This window comes from Cricetulus griseus, chromosome 2 (assembly GCF_003668045.3).
Source record: "Cricetulus griseus strain 17A/GY chromosome 2, alternate assembly CriGri-PICRH-1.0, whole genome shotgun sequence".
NCBI classification, from domain to species: domain Eukaryota; kingdom Metazoa; phylum Chordata; class Mammalia; order Rodentia; family Cricetidae; genus Cricetulus; species Cricetulus griseus.
Window position 1 is genome coordinate 297,122,936 of NC_048595.1, and position 24,477 is coordinate 297,147,412.

General features: G+C 39.5%; 2 protein-coding genes across 5 annotated transcripts in view; one reads left to right on the plus strand and one right to left on the minus strand.

Annotated features, from left to right (window-relative positions):
- Window positions 1–9,575, plus strand: part of Spata9 (spermatogenesis associated 9) — a 25,429-nt gene extending 15,854 nt beyond the window's left edge. Inside the window, exons 4-5 of the mRNA XM_027401843.2 lie at window positions 2,215–2,310; window positions 9,291–9,575. Of these exons, the coding sequence (XP_027257644.1) occupies window positions 2,215–2,310; window positions 9,291–9,575 (381 nt within the window). The remainder of the gene's footprint in view (window positions 1–2,214; window positions 2,311–9,290) is intronic.
- Window positions 7,703–23,297, minus strand: Rfesd (Rieske Fe-S domain containing). Of its 4 annotated transcripts, none has more exons than XM_027401846.2 (4): window positions 22,720–23,297; window positions 14,903–15,172; window positions 14,777–14,811; window positions 7,703–13,128 (listed from the first exon to the last, which is right to left on the minus strand). In XM_027401846.2, the coding sequence occupies exons 2-4, from the start codon at window positions 15,075–15,077 to the stop codon at window positions 12,865–12,867; spliced, it is 474 nt and encodes a 157-aa protein (XP_027257647.1). In that variant the 5' UTR covers window positions 15,078–15,172; window positions 22,720–23,297; the 3' UTR covers window positions 7,703–12,864. The 4 variants fall into 4 exon arrangements, with proteins under 4 accessions (XP_027257647.1, XP_027257648.1, XP_027257646.1 ...); XM_027401847.2 differs by having other exon boundaries at window positions 14,903–15,080; window positions 22,720–23,296; XM_027401845.2 differs by having other exon boundaries at window positions 22,589–23,296.
- Between the last annotated feature and the right edge of the window lie 1,180 nt (window positions 23,298–24,477).

The following is a 24,477-nucleotide window of genomic DNA, read 5'->3' on the forward strand; positions in this document are numbered from 1 at the left end:
GGGTACTGAGCATAGATACAGCTTAGACATTTCCCTAACACAATACCCTGTGCTTTTTCAACTTAACTTGGACAATACCAAAGAGTCTAATCTCTCTGAACCTGTGATCCTATTTCATAGATTTCTTAGAGATTAAAATAATGCTATTAGGAGAGACCTGGCATATAAAGAGTGTTCTGTAAATGTTAATGATACACAGTTGTATTATTCAAACAAAAGTTATTTCAATTTTGGTACATTTCTGTCCATTTTTCCTATAAAAAGCTAGTTGTATTTTTTATATATGGAAGATGGATAGAAGTCTTAAATTTTAAGTCAAAATATACAGACAAGTGTGCAAATCACTTAAAGTGTAACTAAATGAATTTTCATAAACTGAGCACTCTTTAGAGTAGCCATATCATGAAAATCTCATCGATTCTTCAGTGCTGATCTCAACTCTGTGAGGAAGGCGTCCATTTTCTTGACTTCTATCGTTAGAAATTAGTTTGGTTCACTTTCATGTGGAGTTTAGTCATTTGCTAGGCATACAGTTTTAACCTCACTCTTTCTTATGTGCTATGAGATATTAATGCCTATCATGTCATGTAGTGCTACCTGTGTAAGGCATTCCACTAAGTACTGTAAGAATTTTCTTGTCTTCCTAACAAGAACTTGACAGGAACCTGATCTAGCTCCACTCAGGGCAGGGCATTCTCAGCAGCAGCACAGATGGCTGGGACTAGGGGTGTGCTCCTCATTCAAGTCCACCTTTACTATTGCAGCTATGTCGTCCCAAGAAGGGCATTCTGTCCCCCCCCCCTTTTTATCAGCTCTTTGTGGAATAGTAACAATAAAAATGCCACCTTCATGGGGTGGTTTTAAGGATAAAGTCAAGTTGAGGGTTTAAAAAAGTACATATTTGGTATTACTGCTGTCTTATTTAAGCTAGGGTCATTCTGTGTCTTACAGACTGGTCTGAAGTAGCTATGACAATAGCCTGTGCTATCCTGTCAGGTTACAAAGGGAGCAGCACAACACCCGGAACACAATGAAGTATTTATTAAAATACACTTCAGAAGCACACTCTTAAAGACTACAGAATATATTATTGGTTAAATTTCATTTTCCTAACCTTCTGCTATCATTGATTATTTTTGGCTTTTTTTTTTTTTTTTTTTTTTTTTTTTTTTTTTTTTTTGCTAGTGTAAATAACGTTTGCAAAATGAGATCTTCTTATGCTGCCCAGGCTGACCTCAAAGTGCTGTGCTAAAGGCATCCTCCTGCCTTAGCCCCTACCCCCAAAAGCTGGAGCACACACTCCTATGTGTGGGCAAATTTTCTATTGTTTTGGTTTATCGTGATGCTTGGGAATAACTCAAAACTCGTGCATGTCAGGCAAGCATGCTCACACTGAAGCTCCAGCCTCGGCATTATTTTTAAGGGCCATGCACACACTGTTCTTTCTAGCATGCATGCACTCTATACTGTGTATTCCTATGACTTTAATAGCCTATCATGTGGACAGTCACTGAAGCTGCTGCGTGGCGTGGGTGTTACCTCACAGGAGCATGGCTAGCTGCCACTTCACTGGGGGAGGGAAGGAAATGCCTGTAGGAATAATCCCCTTAAACTGAAATGTTACACTGATGTTTAAGGCAACAACACCTATTACTAGAAACTAAAAACATGTGAGAGGCAAATTCATTATGAGCATAAAGCCTTCAGAGCAGCAGGCTGGGTATGAGCCGGAAACCTTGCATGGAGCTTAATGATCATCTAAGGTCAAGGCTGGCTGCAGCAGTCCCATGATTAACATTGCAAATGGGTCATTAATCTCCAGGAAATGCTTAGCATGTTGATTGCTGTTTGCTTAATTGAGGTTGTGAATAATTTAGTTAAGAATGATTACTCGAATTTGGACAAAGGAAAGCCTTTTTCTAATACTCGGGGGAGCACCTCCTAGCCAGCACATTTCACAGCTGTAAGCACTGAAACATTTCAGGTTTCAGAAATGGAAATTTCAGATTTGTGGGATCTGCTGCTGGTTTTTATTAGTAAAAGGATGTGTTTTCTTGCTAAAGGGAGAAGCAAGAAATAATACATTTTCATAGGGCGAGAAGCCCAAATAGTTAACACAGAACAGCTTTCTTTAGATAAAATTTTAAATTCTCACAATAACATTGAAACCTTGAAAATTTTTCATTTTAACAAATCTTTTTGTTGTTTTTGCAGGTCAGAAAGGGTTCTTTGCTTGACATCATTTCTTTTCCAGCAAAAACTGCTTTAACTAGCATAATATATGCTTCCTATGCAGCACTAATTTATTTGGTAAGTTAACTGCTAGATTCTAGAAACAAATGTATTTCATTCATTGTTGAAAACAGCACTATGTATACTATGCCATCTAGTATTAGCTTTAATGTTACCAGTTAAGGCACACCACTGGCTATGCAAAATGATTTCATATTAGCTGTTTGCTTCTCTGACAAGCCAAATTAACCCCAAGGCCCAATTTGCTTATATAAATAAAATGATTTTACTTTCCTAAAGTTAATTACTATTTAAATAAAGTCAAATTTAGTAAATCTGATAAAATTTAGTCAAAACAGATTAACTTTTGCCTTGAGATATCTTGTTGTCCAGTTATAGCCATTGTCTCATGATGGCTTTAGTTCAGTATTCCATTATTTTGGGGTCTATGACTTTGAAGAACTCGGTTACTATATTTTGATTATAAGTGCTGTGATCCACAAAAATCTAAAAGGTTATATCAATTATATGAGTTTCTATCCATTAAAAAGTATCCATATATGCTTTATGAAAAACATAATACAAGAAAGGTTCTATCTTGATGAATTATCACAAAAAATATTGGTCTATTTCAATGTGCCATGAGGTAAAACATTATTAGCTACAACTACAGCAACATCATTCCTGCCTCTCTTCCATATAAGTGACTGACATTTTGACTTGTGGGTGATTCAGGGTGTTTTGTTTTGTTTTGTTTTGCTTTTCGAGACAGGGTTTCTCTGTGTAGCTTTGGAGCCTATCCTGGCACTTGCTCTGGAGACCAGCCTGGCCTCAAATTCACAGAGTTCCGTCTGCCTTTGCCTCCCGAGTGCTGGGATTAAAGGCGTGCACCACCAACGCCAGGCGTGATTCACATTTTTAGATTGAATGTAGACTGAATCATAGCCTACACTTTCTGCATGACTTCTGCGGCTGCTTAGCTTTGTCACTATGAGATTCAGTACTTCTTATCACTGAGTCTATTCCTGTCTGTTGCTCTATATATAGTGTTTCAGTAACTGACGTTCCTTTTCTTACTCAATCACTAATGGGCATTTTAGATTGTTCTAGTTTGAACTTTTATGTTGCCATACATATCTTTGTACATGCCCTTTGTTGAAATTGCTAGGTTACAGGATATGCAAGCATTTATCACTGATAGATGTTGCAAAAAAGCTCCTAAAATTGTTTTTAACAGTTAAAACCCATCCTAGAAGATGATAACAGTCCTATATGTCACCAGTGGTGCTTGCTACTGTCAATATTTTCTATTTTAGCCATTTTTGAAAGTGTGTGTTGCAGCACTGATTTTAATTTACATGTTCTTGATTATTGATGAGATTGATCACCATTGCCCAAATTAATTAAATATCCCATTTGTGAATTTCTGATAAAATCTCCAATGCCAAAGCAATGGCATCAGTTAGCCTTAGCTGAAAATTCTGAAACCTTGAGCCAAAATCAACCTTTCCTTCTTTAAAAAGGGTTCTTTCAGTTACTTGTGTCAGGGAAGGAAAGCTGCTTTAGCTCAGCTCATATATATGCACATAAATTTCCAAACTGGCTGATTGGATTACAAACAAGACCCAAGAAATTCTGCCTGCAAGAAACTCACATCACTAACAAAGTCATACACAGACTTAAAGTGAAAAACCAGAAAAACTAAAAAAATTAAGTGTGAAACCAAGCAGGAGAATGTATATTCACATCAAACATACATTATGCCTAAATGGTTAACAGAGACAAAAAAGGTCGTGGTCTGTTTAGCTCTGTTTGTAATCTAATCAGCCAGTTTGGAAATTTATGTGCATATATGTGGGCTATATGTATGTGTCATATGTGTATGTATAGACACATGCATATATGCATAAAGGCCAGAATATATTGGGTATCTTCCTTGATCACTACTCACCCTGTCTTTTGAAACAGGGTAGTGATGGGGGATGTCCTTCTGTGTACCTGTTTCTCTTACTGGTTAATGAATAAAACACTTTTTGGCCAATAGAGGCAGGAAGATAGGCGGTACTAGGAGACAAGGAGAACTCTGGGAGAGGTAGGCAAAAAGGGACCACAAAGGATGCCATGTAGCAGAGGAAGGAGTAGCAAGTCCAGACCCTTCTCCAGTAAGATAAGACCATGTGGAAATACACAGATTAATAGAAATGGTTTAATAATTAAGAGAGAGCTAGCCAATAAGAAGTCTTAGCCATTGGCCATTAATATATGTCTCTGTGTGCTTATTTGGGGCTGAAGATAGGCTGGACCTGGTGGGAAAGAAAATCTAGCAACAGAGTAGCTCACCAAATTTAGACTCATCAGTCCAGGTAGCCTGACTTGCAAAAAATTCCAGGGATTCTCTTGGCCTCCTCAATCCCTACCAACCAATGCTCATGTTCTACCTCTATACTGGCATGTTTACTTCTGTGTGTACATGAGGCATATGCTTCTATGTATATATAAGGCATGCAAACTTTTCATTTCTACTTGATTCTAAACTCTTCTTGCACTGGGAACATATGGGAAGTTTTCTGCTATAATTTCACCAAATAAGTCACTCCATCTCTTTCATGACTTGGCCCTTTCATCAATACTGGTTATTCATAAACTTAGCCTTCTAATAATGTCCCCAATTACTATTTATACTCTCCATAGCTTATTCTTTCTGATTCACTACTACCTGAATGCACTAATTTGTTCACTCTGTCTTCAGTTTCTGATATTACACCTTCCAGTTGACTTTGTTTATTGTTGAGACTTGAGTTTGGTTCCTTTTCTGGGTTTCATCTTATTGCCTATATTGGTTTCCTTATTTCATTCAGCTGTTCATTTGTATTGTATTCAAACTCAGTCATCATTTTGAAAAAGTCTTTTGAATTCTTTGGCATAATATGCCTCAGTATCTTTGGATTTACGTATAAACTTTTAGGAGTCATGTTGCCTTGTTTTAGTCATAGTTCTTGTGTTTCTACATCCAGATGTGTACATCTCACAGACCAGATATATATTCTAATGCCATATGAGGTCTTATTAAGAAGCCCCTTCCTCTTTTTTCCTTTGGTTTCTTGAGGCAAGGTTTCTCTGTGTAGACCTGACGGTCCTAGAACTCACTTTATAGAGGCTGGCCTGGAACTCACAGAGATCCTTCTGCCTCTGCCTCCCAAGTACTGGGATTAAAGGAGTGAACTACCAATGCCAGGCTAGAAGCCTTTTCTTGAGAGTTATGAATGAAGTATCACTCAAAGGGATAAAAATAATCACAGTCACAACAGGAAAACAAACCTTCTGGACACAGAAAACAAACAAACAAACAGCAATGCCACCACCAAGAACAATAGGAAAGAGACAGAAATATAGATTAAAGAGCTAAAAACTGTAAGACAGAAATCTTATATTTCAATTAAAATTAAAATAAAATTAGACACAAGAAATAAAAAAAAATGATGTAAAGAGAGGAAGAAAATACTACAAGTTTCCTCTTAGCCGAGATCCATGGATTGAGTAAATTTCTGTCATCCTCTAATACTGTTCTGCCAAATGTGATTGGTGGGGAAGTGGGGATAGTGGGACAAAGATGAGGCCTGTGGTTAATAAATTACCAGCAAACAGACTAATGCTGTATACAGGCTGATTTCTGCTCTGCCCTGTCCTGCCCTACATTTTCTACTTTGCTTGGTCAATGATATGTCTGTGACATAGCAGTATTCGCCTCATAGGCTTTCTGTATGCATGTCAAGGAGCCATGATGGCCCCAGCAGTGGTAATAGGACTGAGTGGGCACACCTCTCTTAAAAAGTTTGATTCCACATGTACACCAGCAATCTTGGGTGGTTGAGTGCTTCTTACCCCAGATGCCCAGGCAAATGTCCAAATTAAAGTATATCTGTAGAGTATGTGCAGCAAACAGACTACTGACCTCAGGCTGTAATAGGACAGGAGGGGAACCCTGTGGGAAGTGAACTATCTACTGACCTTTCCACTGACCACTGTGCCCCCAGAGCTTGCACTTCCCACTGCTTAAACTTCTCAATGGCAGGAAGAACTACCCTTCCCCTTGACTGCTGCACCTTGTCACTGCTATGGAATCCTTGGGGCCTCTGATTTTTGACCTCCCTGGAATCTGAGATCCAGGGTAGCTTAGTCCTTAACAGTGTGTCCTTCTCATAGTGGAACCTGATTAGAAACTCTGAAACAGAGTGGGCCCCAAGTCACCTTCAGAACAAATCACAGCACTGGACATGTAAGGCCGGCAATGAACTGTGGGTTTCTCCCACTGTTAAGACAGTCTGATGAAACACCGGGACTGTCTGCACTCAACAGCCCCTCAGCCACACTGAGGGCCAAGGTTGGAGTTTCAGAGTGTTTTGTACTTTTCCCTGAGTTGCCTTGCTGTTCTCTTTCAGTTCTCCCTTCACTGCTGCCCTATAGCATTTTCTCCGTCACTGTACTGTCTCTACTCACTTGCAGAGCCATGCAAAGGACACTTCTATTCCACCATCTTGCTACAGAAGGCATCAGAGCTGTCCTTGTCAGAGTAGTTCCAGTTCTGGTTTTCTTGAAAGGGTTGAGGCCTCAGCCTGCTCTCCTGTCTCCTGTCTAGTATGTTCTTCACTGTAAAACACAGCAACACACATGCTTCCCTTATACTCTTGAACTCTGACACTACCTCCTTCACCATGCTTGCTGGGATTATAGCTATCACAACCATGCCTGGTTTATACATTGCTCAAAACCAAACCTAAGGCCTCCATGCACATTATGCAAGAATCCTACTAACTGAGCTGAATTATATTCCCAGATCTTCCTGTTCAACCTAGAATCAGTTGTCTTTATTTATGCATACACACATTTGGATTTTAATTTGGACTGCATTAAACCTACAGACTGTGGGAATAGTTTAATACTACTGTATGTTGCAATATGATAAAAGGTAATAAAGATATAAGAACTATGATAAAATCATAAAAACTAAGAGAACTTTAAGAATGCCAAAATAAACAGAGGATATGCCATGTTCATAGCCTAGCAGAACTTACTCTGCCAGTTATAAAGACTTTTTATGAAGCTGCTGTGATTCACAGAGCAAAAACTGGCCTAAGAATAGGCAAAACAGCTGGACACACAGAGTTACAAATAGACCTACACACAACGTAACTTATGAACATTATAACAATAAAAACAATAAAAGACAATACAAAAAGGATTTTACTAATAAGTAAGGGTAAATCAACTGGGTATCACTGAGGTAACTATTTCTCTCTTACCTCATACCAATTCCACATAGATTATAAATCTATAACTGAAAGGCAAAATAATTGCTTCTAGGATATAATAGATGAGAATGTTCTCATGACCTTGGGTATAGGTCATGATTTCTTTGAACAGAAAAAAAGCTCATATAATATAAAGGAAAGCATTAATAAGTTGAACTATATGAGAATTAAGAAATTGTACTTTATCAACATGAAAAGACAAGTCAGAGCAATGAATGAAATTTGCGTATATGAAATCAAACAAGAATATTCTGGAATATATTTTCAAAACAAAATCACTTAATGACATAGAAGCTGGGGGAGGAGATGGGCACAGGGAAAAATAAAGCCCCTAGAATATACCTCCAATGAAATATTTACCATAGGTAGTGCACACGAACTAACATTAACAGCACACCCCAAAATAGGTCCATCACCTGGGTTCCAAGCCTGTGAGGAACCTTTCACAACTGAGCTATAACTGAAACAATCCACTGTGGAGACATAATGATATGTATGCATTGAAAATTGGATCATTCAATCTTATTAAACAAATACTACACAATATACAAGAAGAGATAAGACTACAATACAATAGTGGGTGGCTTCAGAATCCCTACTCTCATCAATATTATGCCATATAAGTACAAGAGAATGATGTCATATGAAAAATTATTATCAGCAAATATCAACAAAGAAACCTTAGAGTTAAATACCCTAGAGATCAGTGGATTTAACAAATATCTATACAACAGTACATACAACAGTAGCAAAATACACATACTTTTAATTGACACATATTTGATCTGTTAATGCAAGCTTTACAAATAAAAAATGAGAAAGGAAGAAAATGAAGGGAACAGAAGACTATAGGCCAATATAATCTTTGATAACCCTTGATTATCTCTGAAGTTAATTAGATGCAAAAATCCTTAATATGATACTTGCAAACTGCACTCAGAAATATATATTAAAAACATCATCCAACGTGATTAAGTTAGTTTCATTTTGGGGATGCTAGGATGGTTCTGTATTTGTAAACCAATACATTTAGTACAATATATAAACAGAAGACAAAAACTGCATGATCATCTGTTTCAGTGGAGAAGAAACCTTTGAGATGAAATTATATCATTTGGAGAAAGTTAAAAGAATGGAACTTGAGGTTATCCTGTTAAGCAAAATACAAAAGACACAGAAAGAAAAGTATAGCATGTTTTGTCTCATTGTGTGGAACTAGAATGATTTTTGAAAAGATCTAAAGAGAAGGGTGAGGCCCGAGTGCGAGGGTGAAGGAAGGGGGGATAAGATTAAGATGCAATATATACATAAGTGGAAATAGCACAATGAAATAAATTAACATGCTATTGTAAGAAATATTCTATTAGAAATTCAAAGTGCTTTGAAATCCAAAGGAGAGAAAGAAAACAGAGTATTTGCTGTCCATCACCTCATCTTCAGGCAGTTCTTCTAAGATAAACTACTTCCCTTTAGCTTAGTGGAATATGCTGCTGTCCTTCGCTACTTGGCTCATTAGTAATGCAGAATAAGCTGAATGAACAAACGTGTTTATTTCTCACTGCTGAGGTTATTTCCATGTGTGTTTTGTTTAAAAACTTTTCCATATTTAGGATAAGGAAACAATCTATCGCTTGTCATGTGTCAGGGTTTCCTCAATAGAAGGGCAACACATTACTGACTTTTTGTCTGTGGTTATTAGTACCTTAAAAAGAAACATTACTTTTTAACATTTTTTTTTAATTGATACAGGCAGTCTGTGTTAATGCTGTGCTGGCGAAGATAAAGAACATTTTTCAAGAAGAAGAATCCATAAGGCAAAACAGAGAGAGTGAGAATTTTAGGAAAGCCTTTTCTGAACCTGTGCTTCCAGAGCCCATGTTTTCTGAAGGTGAAATCAAAGCAAAACCTTACAGGTCATTGCCAGAGAAGCCAGACAACCTTTCAGAACACCCCAAGCCTCCTGCCAATAAGCAGAGCAACAAGATCCAAGTTTTACACTCTGTGTTTGACCAGTCAGCTGAAGTGAATCAATGAGAAATTCAGACACAAAAGACCACTTTAGAGAGCTCAGTAGTCATCCAGCCATAGGTACATTTCATCAGACAAAACCAGAAGACCAGTTTACATATGCTAAATGCTCTTTTAAAAGCAGGTAGAACAGGGAAAACTATGACATCATTCTCTTGTACTTATATGGCATAGAGAATAAAACGAATCTTGATGTACAATATATATATGATGACCCAGTATATTTGTTTTTCATATGTGTGTGTGCTGGTGCCTACCTACATAGGCCAGAAGAAAGTATCAAACCCCAGTAGCCACCTGAGATGGATGCTGGGAAACAAACAGAGGTCCTCTGGAAGAACACAACATACTCTTAACCACTGAGCCATCTTCCCTGCCCTTACTATGCAATATTTTTAGTGAATAAGAGAACTCATATTTTGTTGTTAGAGTTTACACTATTTATAATATTGATGTGATGAATTATTAATAATAATTCATTTGTATTTTTAATTAAGAATAGTTGTGAATGCTTATCTGGAAAGGAAAATTTCATAACTAAAGGCTAAACATTCATAACTAGAGGCTATACATTTATAACTAAAGGCTATGCATTTATAACCAAAGGCTATGCATTTATAACTAAAGGCTATGCATTTATAACTAAAGGCTACACATTTTGAGGCTGGAAAGATGGCTTGGCAGTTAAGAGCACTTGCTGCTCTCACGGAGAGCCCAGATTTGGTTCTTAGCACCCACATGGCAACTCACAACTGTTTGTAAATGAAGTCCATGGGGAACTAATGTCCTCTTCTGGTTTCTTCAGGCCCCAGAGGAAGTGTGGTGCACATACATACAGGCAGACAAAAACTTAAAAAATGCTACACGTTCAGAGGTAGTGAAAAGTATGTATCTTTCTACTTGCAGGTAGTAAGCCAAGTCTACATAATGATTTTATAACTCACTTGTGAAGTTATGAAGGACTTGAAATTCAGTTAAATTTATATAACAAAATGCTAGTTGCAAATCTGATGAAACAGGATGTGGTAAGGTGAGGTTGTTATTTAATAATGGAGTTTGGCCATATCCCTATTCTAGCTCTGAATACCTGAGATGCAAGGACTATATGCTCACACCACTGAACCTGACAAAGTGATCACATTTATTTACAAATTTAAAGACACAAATTTAGAACAAGAATCCATATTACTCATTACTGCTATTGGTTCCTGATAGAAATGCTGCTATACTTGGCGCAAGAAACCAAAGTCCTAGTTTTTGCCTAAAGGAATAACTTTAGTTTCTTTCAAGCACTTTATATTTTAACACATAAGATTTTGTTGCCCGCCATTCAAGAAATAATAGGATGGTATGAACTCCCCTCAGAGATAGCACATTTTCTGAACCCAGTAAGTAACATTGTTAAGAAAGTTCAACCCAAATGAATAAGAATCTTTTCTGTCATGTAACCTACATCCCCAAAGAAAAGGAAATATACTAACATACAGCAATTCCAAGCACTTGTGAGTCACTACTGTGGGTGCTGGGAATTGAACTTCAGTCCCCTCTGTAAGAGCAGCATGTGCTGTTAACCACTGAGCCATCTCTCCAGCTCCTCACTCATTTTTACAACAACCAAGTAAAAGAGCCCAGGTAAAGTTGAATGTTAAGTACTAGGTTTAGACATTTAATTCACCCCACATCATGAAAATTACTATGCTTTGAGACTTAGCTTTATTTGTAACAGTCTTCACCATAAATTCATAACCTACACATCTTTTCTGGCTCCATTTACACCTACATTTTACTGAGCACTAAGTTTTGCATAACAGATACCCAGAGTGTTTCTCTAAATCCTGAATAACAAGTATGATATGGGTCCCAGGAAGTCAGAACAGCAATGGCCACAAATTACTGACATAGTAAAACCAGGGTAAACCAAGTGACCATCAACCTGCTTGTAAACACTGAGGAACAAAACATTACACATTTATGGGAAACTGCACATATACAATGTTCTCTAAAATTCTTTTATTTGCAAGTTGCATGTAGACAAAATACTTTAGTTCATTAAATAGAAGACTTTGCTTCTGTCTTGGCTAGGGCGTCACTGTGTGTGGCTTTTTTTTAACTTTGGGAACTAACCCAGATAAGAGACAAGTCAAACCAGGTTTTAATTTGGTTTCCACATCTAGCACCCTTCCTCTCTTGGTAGGGTCTCACTGTGTAGCATTGGCTGCCTGGAGCTCACTGTGTAGACCAGGCTGGCCTCAAACTCACAGAGATCTGCCTGCCTCTGCCTCCAATGCTGGGATTAGAGGTGTGCACCTAGCTTTAAGTTTCTCATTTTTAAGTTCAATATATACATTGGCCTCATTGGAGGCAATTTTGTTTTGTTTTGTTTTTCGAGACAGGTTTCTCTGTGTAGCTTTGGAGCCTATCCTGGCACTCGCTCTGGAGACCAGGCTGGCCTCGAACTCACAGAGATCTGTCTGCCTCTACCTCCCGAGTGCTGGGATTAAAGGCATGCACCCCAATGCCCAGTCATTGGAGGCAATTTTAACATATAAACATCTGCTACATATTTGTAAGCAAAAGTATATAACTAAAATTTGAGGATCTCAGTGTATTTAAATTTTACCTTTAAAACTGTAAACACCATAATTAAACACAGGAGGTAGGTCATCTATGGACAGAGTGATGTAAGAACAACAAAAGAATGCTGGGAACTGTTGGAGTGATGGAGGGGCTTTCTGTTAACTGTTAGCTTTGAATGTATGAAAACTTTCCCAAATGAAAATTGCTGCATTTTAAAAGGGATCTTTTCCCTCTTAAATTTCTCCTGTTACATTTGTTTCATCTGGTATGGATTATGCACATCCTTCTTAAACTGACCATCTTGAAAGTCTAATGTACAGATTCCAATCAGTATCTGTCTACCTTGTTGGTGGCCCTGAAATCACACTAAAGTAAATGTGTTTTTAAACCTCCCAAATCTAAGACTTTAAAATATGTTTGCTTTTATTTTGTCTATGTGTATATGACATGTGTGTGCAGGTACCCACAGAGGCCAGAAGAGGGCATCAGATTCCCTGGAGCAGGAGTCATGGGTGAGTGTGAGCTACTTGGTGTGAGTATGTGGAACCAAACTCAGGTCCTCTGGAAGAATAGTAAGAGCTCTGAACCCGTGACAAAACCTGTGACTTTTAAAGTTATTTGTGTCTATGATAGAAAAAATTCATCTTTGGTATTGAAACAAAATTATTATAAAATATTTTCAAACATACACACATTTTTTTGCTGCCATATATTTTTATCAGGAAGAACTCTGAATTACTTTGAATTCTCCAGTGGCATAAAAATCAGAGTCACATTTAAAAGGTTCCTCAGAAAGTGTCACATAAATATTGCCATTATCCACCGTCACAGTGTGAATCCTTTGCTTTACTCCTTTGGAGCACCACTGGGGTCTTGCTGATGGGTCTTTGGGGTTTATAGACTGGTATAATCCTTCTCCTGTTGCCAAAGTGATTTTGTATTTATGCCAGGGGCAAACTATACATGACTGTCCATTGAAATCCTGGAAGGGAAAAACAACAGGTTTAATAATCTTGACACTTCAAGTGTTTATGACAGATCTCAGATTTAGTTAAGAATATCATGCAGGAGAACCCGGTTAGAGAACCGCACCAGTTGGAGCCACATGCACTCGGGAGATTCATGCCAGCCTGGACACACAATGAGACTCTGTCTCACAAACAAAGAGGAGCCTGCCAGTGACAGAGCTCTGCTGGTGAAGGTGCCTTCCACTAAGCCTGATGATGTGAGTTCAATCCTGGGAAACCACATGATGAAAGAGGAGAACGACCTCCACATAGTTACTCTTTGTTCACAGATTGTCCCCACACTCAAATCAGTAAATAAACACACAAATGAACAAAGAAGGCAGTGGTCCCCCTCCTATTTACAAGTTATTCAGCACAAGCAAAGTGAGGACACTCAAGTTGTTTCTGTAGGTGGCTAGAGCTCAGTGAGCGGGAACACTAGCAGAAGAGGACCAGCTGGCACAAGACCACACTGCCTCATAGCAGTGTAGAGGTTGTCTACATTAATGTCACTTCCTTGACAGCAAAGGGACAGGGCTCCCAGTGCTTCCCCAGGGATTTTCACTAGCTTCTAGAGGAACTGTAAGGCTGGGAGCTACTAAAGGCATAAGTGCAAATGCTAGTGGAAACTGGAATCCCAACTTTTAAATCCTCTAAATGAACGTTTGCCAGGCCTCACGGAGCATGTGCATCACCTGGGTCTGCTTTAAACATACTGTCTGCTTAAATTCAGCAAGCACTTGGGGAGTGGGGCTCTACATGTCTAAGAGACTCCAATATGACACGAGTGCTGGGCTCTGGCTTACACGCTGAGTAGCAAGTTCCTTACAGGCTAAAACACTAGAGACATGCGCTTTCAACCCTGTACACCAGAATCAGAAATGCTAATTTGGGTTCCCATAGAGGTATCAGCAAATAATCATATTTTCCTAACTTAAACACATGTCTTTTAACGTAAGGAACAGGAACAGACATGGTTAGCATCAAATAAGTGTACAGAGAGTGAAACTCAGGCTTGTACTTCGCAATAGGTAGAGAAAACAAAACAACCCAAAACAAACAGAAGGCAGAAATTAGATAACTAGTTTTGGAGTACAAGAAAACAAAGGCAATTCCCCCAAATTCTTCAGGTAAGATTTTAAATGTTTTCTCTCAAACATTTAGAAACCCGTTTATTATATTGAAAATATATACTCATAAAATTCAAAGCATACAATATAGCAACAAAAAGTGAATCTGTTGGAAAATTGATCTCGCTGCAACTATTCTATTTGCTCTTAATACTCAAAAGCACATTGTTAACATCCCTCCAAACCAGCACAGATAGGCCTGCTTCAGTAATTTAATAGGTACATAATGTTCCACAGAATGGCTATGTTATGATGTATTTAATGAGGTAGTCTTAAATTTTCCTGTGCAACTATATCCACAGGGTAGACATCCCAATGTATTTGTTAGGTCAAAAGACATTCATATTTATTATTCATCAGGAAAATGGTTTTCTTTATATTATAGGTTATGTCTTCAAAGCACTAAAGTGGAATTAAATGAAAATTATTAATCTTTGAGTAATGATATAGGAAACATCTGAATTTGCTCAGATTAAATTTAATTTTTGCATACCTCAATTTCTCCCAAGTGTAAGGGTCCTCCAGCATCTGAAAAGGAATTGATATCATATCTAATCACTAAACTGAATTTTAATAGTTTTGTGATGAACAAGGACAAATTCTAGAAAAGAAATCTTACGGTAGCAGCGAATGTCCATAGCATGATACTCCCCTTTGTGGTAGAAAATGACCACTTCTCTGTCATGGACAACAGCAGTCATTCTTTCTAACTTTCTGATGTCATCCTCTCTGCCAACACAGACAGAAGTGTGCTTCTTCTTCTCATCATCTTGTTCAGAGATTCCAGGGTCCATGCTCTTTAGTGAGGAGAGAAGGAGTGTGAGAAGAGGAGAGGGAAGGGAAGAAGAAGGAAAACACTGGATGTGTTCTTCTCAAGTTTGGACACAACCTAGAGATAATATTGAGTCATTTAGACTTTTTGAAACTAATGAATGCATTTTTCTATAGCTTGATAGAATGCTGTTGTTATTTATTATTGTTATTACTTGCTCTTTGTACTCTTTTGGTCTTTGGGGAGCCTCCCACCCAGCTCCCAAATAATCACATGGAGTCTTATTACTTACAAATGCCTGGCTTTAGCTTGGCTTATTTCTAGCAAGTTTTTCATAATTTAAATGATCCCATCTACTTTTTGCCTCTGGGCTTTTACCTTTCTAAATAGTTTTTCTACTTCTTACTCCATGGCTTGCTGTGTAGCTGGGTGGCTGGCCCCTGGAGTCCTCCTCCCTTCTCTTTCTCTTGATCTTCTCTTCCCAGATTTCTCTTTCTATTTATTCTCTCTGCCTGCCACCCCCCCATCTCCTGCCTGGCTGTTGGCTGTTCAGCTCTTTATTAGACCCATCAGGTGTTTTAGACAGGCAAAGTAACAAAGCTTCAGAGTTAAGCAAATGCAGCATAAAAGAATGCAACACATCTTTGCATCATTTAACAAATGTTCCACAGAACAAACAAATGTAACACATCTTCCAACTAATATTCTAAACAATCGGACATTTGTAAATGATAGATTATCATTCATCTTTACTTTGATTTAGGGGCCCAACAATGCCAAACCAAGGAAAACTCCCTACTGCCGAGGAAGACAGGGTTACTTTCAATACTGGAAATTTCAATACATAAAATTTCAATGGTGGAAATTTTATAGCTGAGGAAAGAGCGTAAAGCTCCACTGCACTTTCATCCAGTTGTTCTCTGCACTGTTTCTGTCTGTTAAAGGAGTCCCTAGACTCTTGGGTGCCTGGCTGAAGTGGCTCACTGTTGGCGCCTCAGGAGCCTTATGTGGCCTCACAAAACAAGCTCACCCCTAACAGATGTTAAGGTGGGGTTCAGAAGGTACCAGGACTGTTTTTTGGAGCAGAGCTACTTCAATTCCTTTCTTGTGTGATAAAATTAAAGGCTTGTGACTGATGACAGAGGCTAAAGTGCCATGGTAATATATAATCACAACCCTTGACAGCACTGACAGAGAAGCTTCTTAAGGAACGATTTTGATGGTCATCTTTAAACGCAACCAGAGTTACAAATGAGGTTATCTTCAGATTCTCCTTCGGAGTTTTCTCCTCATAAGAGAAGATCATTTTACAAATATTTTCTGATCAATGACTATGTGATTGGCACTTCAGCACTTAGGACATGGAAGCTTTCTGCTCTCTCAAGGATTGTGTTCCACGTGGCAAACTTGGTATCAAACAAATATATAAATAATGATACATTATGAAATTACCCAGGATGACGTGACAGTGATAGGGTGAGGAAATGTTGCAAAGAACAGACTGTAGAGTAACTGAAACAATCAAATTAAAACCCCTCCAATAATATGTGTCAGAATTCCATACTGAAGAAAGAAGACAAGCCTGAGGGAAAGAAAAGGCTTAGCTAATTTGAGGAACAAACAAACAACCCTGGAAAATAATAAGCAAGATTGGCTAACCTGTGGCAAGAGGTAAAGTTAGTTGTACAGCACTGGGGGGAGGGGGAGAGGGTGACAATGGGAGCCACTAACGCTATAAGCAAGGATGTTTTACATGTCTCCTTTAAAAACAGCACTTCAGGCTTGCTGGAAAACAGATGGTAAGAGGACAGGTATGTAAACACAGGACAGAAAGCTGCCACTGAGAAGCACCAGAGCCAGGGTGACTTGGCCAGAGTGCTTCTGAAGTGGGAGAGAAGTAACATTGTCTAAGCCCATCCCTAAAGCATGTCCCATTCTGAGGACAAGTGGAAGACACAAAGAGAGGCAAAACAAGCACAGCACCTAGTGACTGCCAATCAAACAAAGTTACTCATTCTCCTCTACTCTATCATCTGCCTCAAATTGCAGGTAAGTAATAATCAGAGAAAAATAAAGACAGTCAATGAGGTAAAAAAAAAATCACTAAATGATGCATGAAAACACTGGGGGCTTCCCAGGAAACTTCTGTTCTAAAACTGGTTGTTAGAAAAAAAAACGCAAACTATCCTGCTCCCTGTGTAAACCAACTTACTTTTTACACCCCAACTCTTTAAAAAAACAATATTGGTTAATAACTAAGTAAAAGCTTATGGCTATAATATAATTATTACAACCTTCTTTTGCCTATATTTCAAAATTTTGTCTTGTATTCACTCATTGGGCCAAATGTAGAGGTTAAAAGGATTTCAAAAAGAAATCAGGACTGAAAAAATACTCATGTCTGATCAGCCTTAAGACTACTCACTCCATAACACTGTGTAACACTCAGCAGACGTTCTTACAAATGTGAAGTCACACAACCAGATGTTTACAGGACATGCTTGTTTTTGAGACAGATCTCATGTATCTCTCATGCTGGCCCTGCACTTCCAATCTTCCTGCCTCCATCTCTCTAATGCTAATATTACAGTCTTAGTGACCACAACAGGTCTATGCAGTGCTGGGGATCAAATCCAGGGCTTTGTGCATGCCTGTAAGCACTCTACCAACTAAGCTGCGTCTCTTAGCAGCCAGATGCTCTGTGTGTGTGTGTGCATGTGTTTTCAATACCCAAACAATTATTTGGTCATCCTAAGAGACCTCAATGGGTGTTTACGTCAGACATAGCCTTCCAAATCAAAATGAACTAATTCTAAAGGTTTGTAGCAATCCTAGGTTTTACATAAGACACCCTCTCCCCTTTGGTTCCCTCTTTTAAAAAAATAATTTTATGTGTATGGATATTTTGCCTGCACGTGTGTCTGTGCACCACATATCCATGCTTGGTTGGTGCCTGAGACCAGAAGACATCATCAGATTCCCCCAGAAACCAGAGTTACAAGGATTGCATGGGTGCTGAAAATCAACTTGGGTCCTCTAGAAGAGCAGCCACTGCTCTTAAACCTCTAAGCCACTGCTTTAGCCACTTTCAATTCCATCTTAAAGATTTGTTATGAACTTGTTATCAGAGTGTGAGATTTACAACTCTGCCTTATGCTAGAAAAAGAAATGTGGAGAGCTGCAATGTGCCGCGCCTTAAAGATGGCGCCGGTTTCCACCTTCCACCATCCCGAGGGTGAGCGCTCTCTGGAATAAACAACTCCTTATTTGGCTTGGTCTAAGATTCAAACTTGCATCAGCAAATGCGAGCCTATCCGCCTTAGCCACGTGGCATTCTGGGGTTGGCTGGCAAGAGTGCTTTTAAGCTGTGGGCTGGCTTTCCCTGGGGTCAGAAGATTGTTTAAGTTTCCTGAGTAAACTGCTTAAGGAAGAGTCTCAGCGTTTCGTCTTCCTTGCTGGTCAAGGCGGTCTCGACAAAGAAATATATATGAAAAGGGAAATGAAGTGAATCAAAATGATGTCCCACGTTATCAGTAGAAACTGCCCTTAAAAACACTAGTGTACTGTAAAATACTCTTGTATTAAAAACATACAGTTGCCTACAATTGAAAATATTATGAATCACATATCACTTTCAAATACCCCAACTGTAGGAAGATGACCCTTACAGTCTACCTTATAAACTACACTTATACTGCCACATTCATAAGGAGTTACTATATCTTTACTTGCCCAAAGAGGAAGCTACCATATGGGATCCATTTCAGCCTGAGGTTAATGTTTTATATATATGTACCCACATAAGCAACTTGTTTAAAACAGAGCTTGGATGCCGGGCGTTGGTGGAGCATGCCTTTAATCCCAGCACTCGGGAGGCAGAGGCAGGTGGATCTCTGTGAGTTCGAGACCAGCCTGGTCTACAAGAGCTAGTTCCAGGACAGCCTCCAAAGCCACAGAGAAACCCTGTCTCGAAAAACCAAAAAAAAAAAAAAAAAAAAAAAAAAAAAAAAAAAAAAACAGAGCTTGGACTAGATTCAATGACTGCCAACCCATAAACTTCATGACTCTTTTTAAAGCAAGTTTATAAAAACAGAAAACTTGGGAATAAAATCTCCACCTAGTTTATTAGAAGTGAGCTTTAGAAGAGGAGGTTTACCAGCTGCAGTAACAAAGGTTAGGGAGGACATGTGATGGCATCACAGCCTGCTGCTATACAACCTGCTGAGATCCTGGCTTCTCCCTTTCCCTGGGGCCTGGGGCAACCTGACCCTATTCCTGCTCCTGACTCCTTCCCCTGGCCCATGGTTTCTCCTCAGCACCTACCTGTCACTCTGCCAGCTATCTCTGGGCCTGTGCCTCGACTTCTCCTGGTTGCTGGCCTCTCTAAATCTTGGGCTCTCTTCTAGCCCAGACCACTCTTTTCTGGGCGACCTTCTTTGACAGCTCAGAGGTTGCATGGCTGCATAGTGCATGCATTAGGTAGCTGCATAAGGACTCTGCATGCAGAAACCATGTGGAACTGGGGCTGTGTGGAGCTGGGCCAACGGTAGCTCCATGACTCCAGTTTCAATGGCTCTAACTGCTGACCCTTGTTCTAAACCCTCCTGTTTGCTCTATAAGCAATCGCCTTCTGACTGTTCTCTATTTTTCAATTTCTGCTCCCGATCAGTTAACACCTACCTCTCCCTTCCCTCCCTTTCACAATAAACTCCATGTGGGTTTGCTGAGTTTGGTTTCATTGCCTGTAGCTGCAGCAAAGAACAACAAAACCTACATGCACGGAGGGAAAAGTGTGTGCACTGATGACAGGGGCGAGAGCTTTCACTCAATGATAAAAGTGACACAGATTAAGTTTAGGAAGCTACTCCACAGTCTGTAGTCAACCTATGCTCCAAATAACCTAATTGGGCTGTAATGCAGCTCAGTGATAAAGCACTTGCTTACTATCCCATGCCACGAGTTCTAGCCCTAGTGGGGGTGGGGGTGGAGGTGAGGGTCAGGGTGGGGCTTAATGGCATTTAACTGTTATTTGAAAAACTAGGATATATGCTTTTTTAAAAAAAAATAGCCTACAATAGAATAGCAAAAATAATTTTAAGAAAAAGCAAGGGGCCAGCTGTGATAGCACACATCTTTAATCCCAACACTCACCCAGGAGGCAAAGGCAGGTGGTTTTCTGTGAATTCAAGGTCAGCCTGGTCTACATAGTGAGTTCCGGACTATAGGGCTATAAAGTGAGACCCTGTCTTAGAGGAAATAAAAAGGCAAAGGGGACCATCACCATATTTTTTTCTGGGTTATCTGTGGATGACAGGAAGTTGGAACAATATGTCTTTCTGTTCACCTGGTTTTGCTTGATTTGGTCAAATATACAAATTTCTAGTGGGAAAATTTACTTTCAGAGCTTAACCAGCAACCGTATCAGATTTCACAAAGGAAAGAACACAAAGGAACCAAATCCTAAGAAAACAAGAAACAAACAAGTAGAGAAGAGGGAAATAGGCTGAAGCAAAAGAAAAGAAATACTAAATTTGCAGCACACATACCCTTTAAAGTAAGGTGCAGAATATATGAAAATACCTACGAACACTAAGTAAATGTCAAATAAGCAAAGAAAAATGAACAGAAGACATGACCAAACAGTTCACAGATGAGGAATTCCAAGTGGCCAGTAGTCACATGTGAAGATGCTTAACCTCATCAGGAAAATAAAAGAAAATGCAATACAAAGTCCAAGCTGGAATATTTCTATCCAGCAGACTAGCAAAAAGTTATAGAAGGTTGGCAAGAATATGACATAATTATTAGTGATGACATACGCTAATGCCCAGTGCAGCTTTATCACTAAAGCTGAACAGTCATGACCCAATATCCCACTTTCCCACTTGAGGCATGCTGACCACACCAGCAAAGGACAAGAAAAACATTGCCCATTAGTAGCAAGATGGATAATTTGTATACTCATTCAATGAAATGCTGCATAGCAGTAGAAACTGGATCATTTTTAAAACATGGAAAGTAAGCTTTCATTTTTTTATCATGTGCAAAAAGCACATAAAACCAAATAACATGTTATTCATGAACATACGCTTTTTAAGTATTTTCATTATTATTTTATGTCTTAGTATTTTGCCTGCATGAATGTCTTCAAGTCGTGTGATATCAGGTGCTCTAGGAGGCTGGGAAATGGCATTAGAATCCCTAGAACTGGAGTTATGGACAGTTTTAAGTCAACATGTAGCTACTGGGAATCAATTCTAGGTCCTCTGGAAGAGCAGCAAGTGTTCTTAACTGCTTAGCCATCTCTCCAGACCCATTACAGAAAAAAAAAGCAAGAGGATAAAATATTCTTAAAAGCCTCAAAAATGTTGTTAGTTCTTATAAAGCTATTCTTTCTAGTATTTAAGTTGAATACTACTTTGTCTTTGTTGTATCCTTAGAGCATTTGTCTGCACACAGATCAAGAATGAGCTACTTGAGAATCTTGTACATCTTATGTCAAAACCTAGCACCAGATAAGAAGTTACCCCTACAAAAATAAATAGCAAAATGCAATAGATATGGACTAACTCCAAAAGTTCACCTCCCCTGACAACCAAATAAAACCAGAAACAGCCTCCCTCAATTTCAGTGTTTGAATATGGAACATTTACAAGGTTTGCAACCAACCAAGAAAAACTGGAGTGCACTTTGAAGGGGCTGATAAGGAACTGAGAGGGTTCTGTCTACATGATAACAGTTTCAGAGAATTAGGATTATAGCCTTGCATATACTTTCAAATAAGTTTTCTTTATGCATCATACATGCTACTATTATATGTGATAATTATTTAAAATTAACACCCATATTGTTCTTAATTAAATACTGTGAATATCACAGTCCATTTAGACGAGTCCATGTGTTCACCTTTAAGAATTTAATCTTGTTACTCTGATAAACTATTCATCCACGCCTACATGTGCCTACATACTTCTTCTATTTAAAAAACGTAAAATCTTTTTTTAAGTGTAGCTTTTCTACACTGACAGATAAAACTGTATATATTTATAGTTTACATGATGTTCTGAAGTACACATACATGTGGAATGACTACATCTAGCTAATTAATAAATGATTTACCATACATAATAAAACGTTATGATGAGAACATTTTCCATGAACTTAGCTTTTTCAAGAATACAATATATTGTTAACCAGTCACCATGTGTACAATAGAGGTAACAGATCCTTTACCTAAATAAAAGAAAGTGGGAAGTTAGACAACTACCTAATTTAAGCAGTGCATGATTTCCTCCTTTAGAAAATTTAGTTCTTCTGTTCCTCAATTTTTGAAAAACGGTGGGGTTTTGTTGTTATTTTGTTGATCCCTAAAATTAGGTGTCTAAATGTATTGGGTGTCTAAACTCGAGACTTCTGAAAATAAAATTACACATTAAGTGGATGTCCTCGTCAGTTTTAGATACCTTTCTAACGTAGACAATTCATTCAAGTATACATTCACCGGACACAAGACATGAAAGCAAAGGTACTCACGTGTCACTCCTCTTGAGCAATGACTAAGGCCTCTTTCTCAGAGTGGGGACTTGGCCTGTACACTATCCCAATGCTTATCTCCAGGTGACACACTTGCTTCAGGGCTCAGGGAGGGGAAATGTTCTACTCACTTTTATATCAGTTTGGATGATGATAAATACACGGGACCAGTCTCTACATTTTGTAGTGGCTACTTGCTTGGACACTTTGCTTGTAAAGGTTCATTGCTCCTCACAAAATTGAGGATTCGTGAACTAGTATGTTGCTTGGTGTTCCTTTCGTGTCATCAGCAACCAGCGATTTATAAAAACACGTGGCCTGAAAGAAAGTCATCTTGAAAGCCACAAAAGCCGTTCCGCAAAAACGTACAGAGATCTTTTTATTGGCGGCACACCCACGTGTCAGGAAAGATGGTTCCGAAGGCGCATCTAGGGATGCTAATGCACAAGCCTGTGTCCACAAACCCTGAGTGAGAGGGGAGCCCTTGCCTGCTTTCTAGCCCGGGTCTGGGATTATTCACACTTGGTGTGGGCTGTGGTGCATCTAAGAGGTCGTCCGCATTTACAGCCGGCTGCCACGCTGCGGGCTCCGCAGCAGCCGGACTCGGAGGCGCCCGGGCCGAGCGTGCAACGTCAGCCTCAGCTGCCAGGGTTGACGGCGGCACGCCGAGCAATCCGGAGGGAGAGTCACTACGGAACCACGCCTGCCGTCTCAGGAAGTTCAGGCCTGGCCCTCCGTCAGACCGGAAGCACTGCCCGGGAAAGCCCCGCCCCGCTCCCATCCCCGCACCGCGAGAACCCAACTTACAATGCTGTGTCCTGGCCCCGCCCCCACCCAGCCCCGCGGCCAGGCCTCACTCCGAGTGGGCGGGGCTGGAGTCACGTGCTCGGAAGTCCTGGTTCCCAGGGCTTCCCGCCGAGCCTCTGGGGTTACTTCCCTAGCCCTGGCCGGTTATGAGTGGGTTAGGAGGCGACAGCCTGCCTACCCTGCTCTTCCCACAGAGTGACATCATTTTTTTTAAAAAAGACAATTATTGGTCTTTTAAAATATATCGAAAATTTAAATGTGCTCAGCAATCTTATGCCTAAGAATGTAAATATTGGCAGAAGCGCATGTGTATAGGATTGTTTATAACAACGAAATAATTCCTATATCAATCTCAGCACAGGCATGGTTGGATGAAATACAATACAATCATATGAAAACCTTACAGCCATATACTGCACGCCCAAAGGTCCAATTGCATGCTGTACTGAACATTGAAAGACACAGCATGTAGGTTCCCATGCATAATATGCACTCTTTAGTACAAGTAAGTTATTGCTTGAGATACAGATAGGCAGGGGTAGGGGAAAAGGGCCAGCCAAAGAAACACCCCGAGCAGAACCAAAGAAGCACACTTTGGCCCTGCAACCAGAAACAAAGAAATTCACCCTGACCCTGAAACCAGTGCCAAAGAAACACACTTTGTCCCTGGAATCAGAGCCAGTGAAGAAATACACCCTGGCCCTAAAATTAGAGTCAAAAGGCTAAAGAGGACCAGTGAAAGAAACACACTTTGGCCTTGGAACCAGAGCTAAATCTGACTCTAAACCTGTGCAGAAAACTAACCAATCCCTGAGCAGGAGATCTAGCCTGTCTGAGCTCAGGGATTGAAATCTGACCAATTCCCACCCTGGAAATCTCCCTGGAAAAACCCCACCTCTGAGAAACCCTATATAAATCCCATGTCTGCTCAGCTTGTGGCTGTCCTTCCACCCTAGTAGATGCAGCCACTCTCCTGGATCCTTCTTTCCCAATAAATCTCTTGAATGAGGTTTAGGTGAAGACCTTCCTTCACCAGAATGGAGTAGGGGAGAGAAGTAACAAGCCGAGCAGAGGCAAGCCCA

Coding starts and splice junctions, on each gene's coding strand:
- Rfesd (XM_027401846.2), bottom strand. CDS start 15,077: ATGGACCCTGGAATCTCTGAACAAGATGATGAGAAGAAGAAGCACACT. Junction 14,812..14,902: donor TATGGACATTCGCTGCTACC/GTAAGATTTCTT, acceptor ATTCCTTTTCAG/ATGCTGGAGGACCCTTACAC. Junction 13,129..14,776: donor TACACTTGGGAGAAATTGAG/GTATGCAAAAAT, acceptor TTTCCCTTCCAG/GATTTCAATGGACAGTCATG.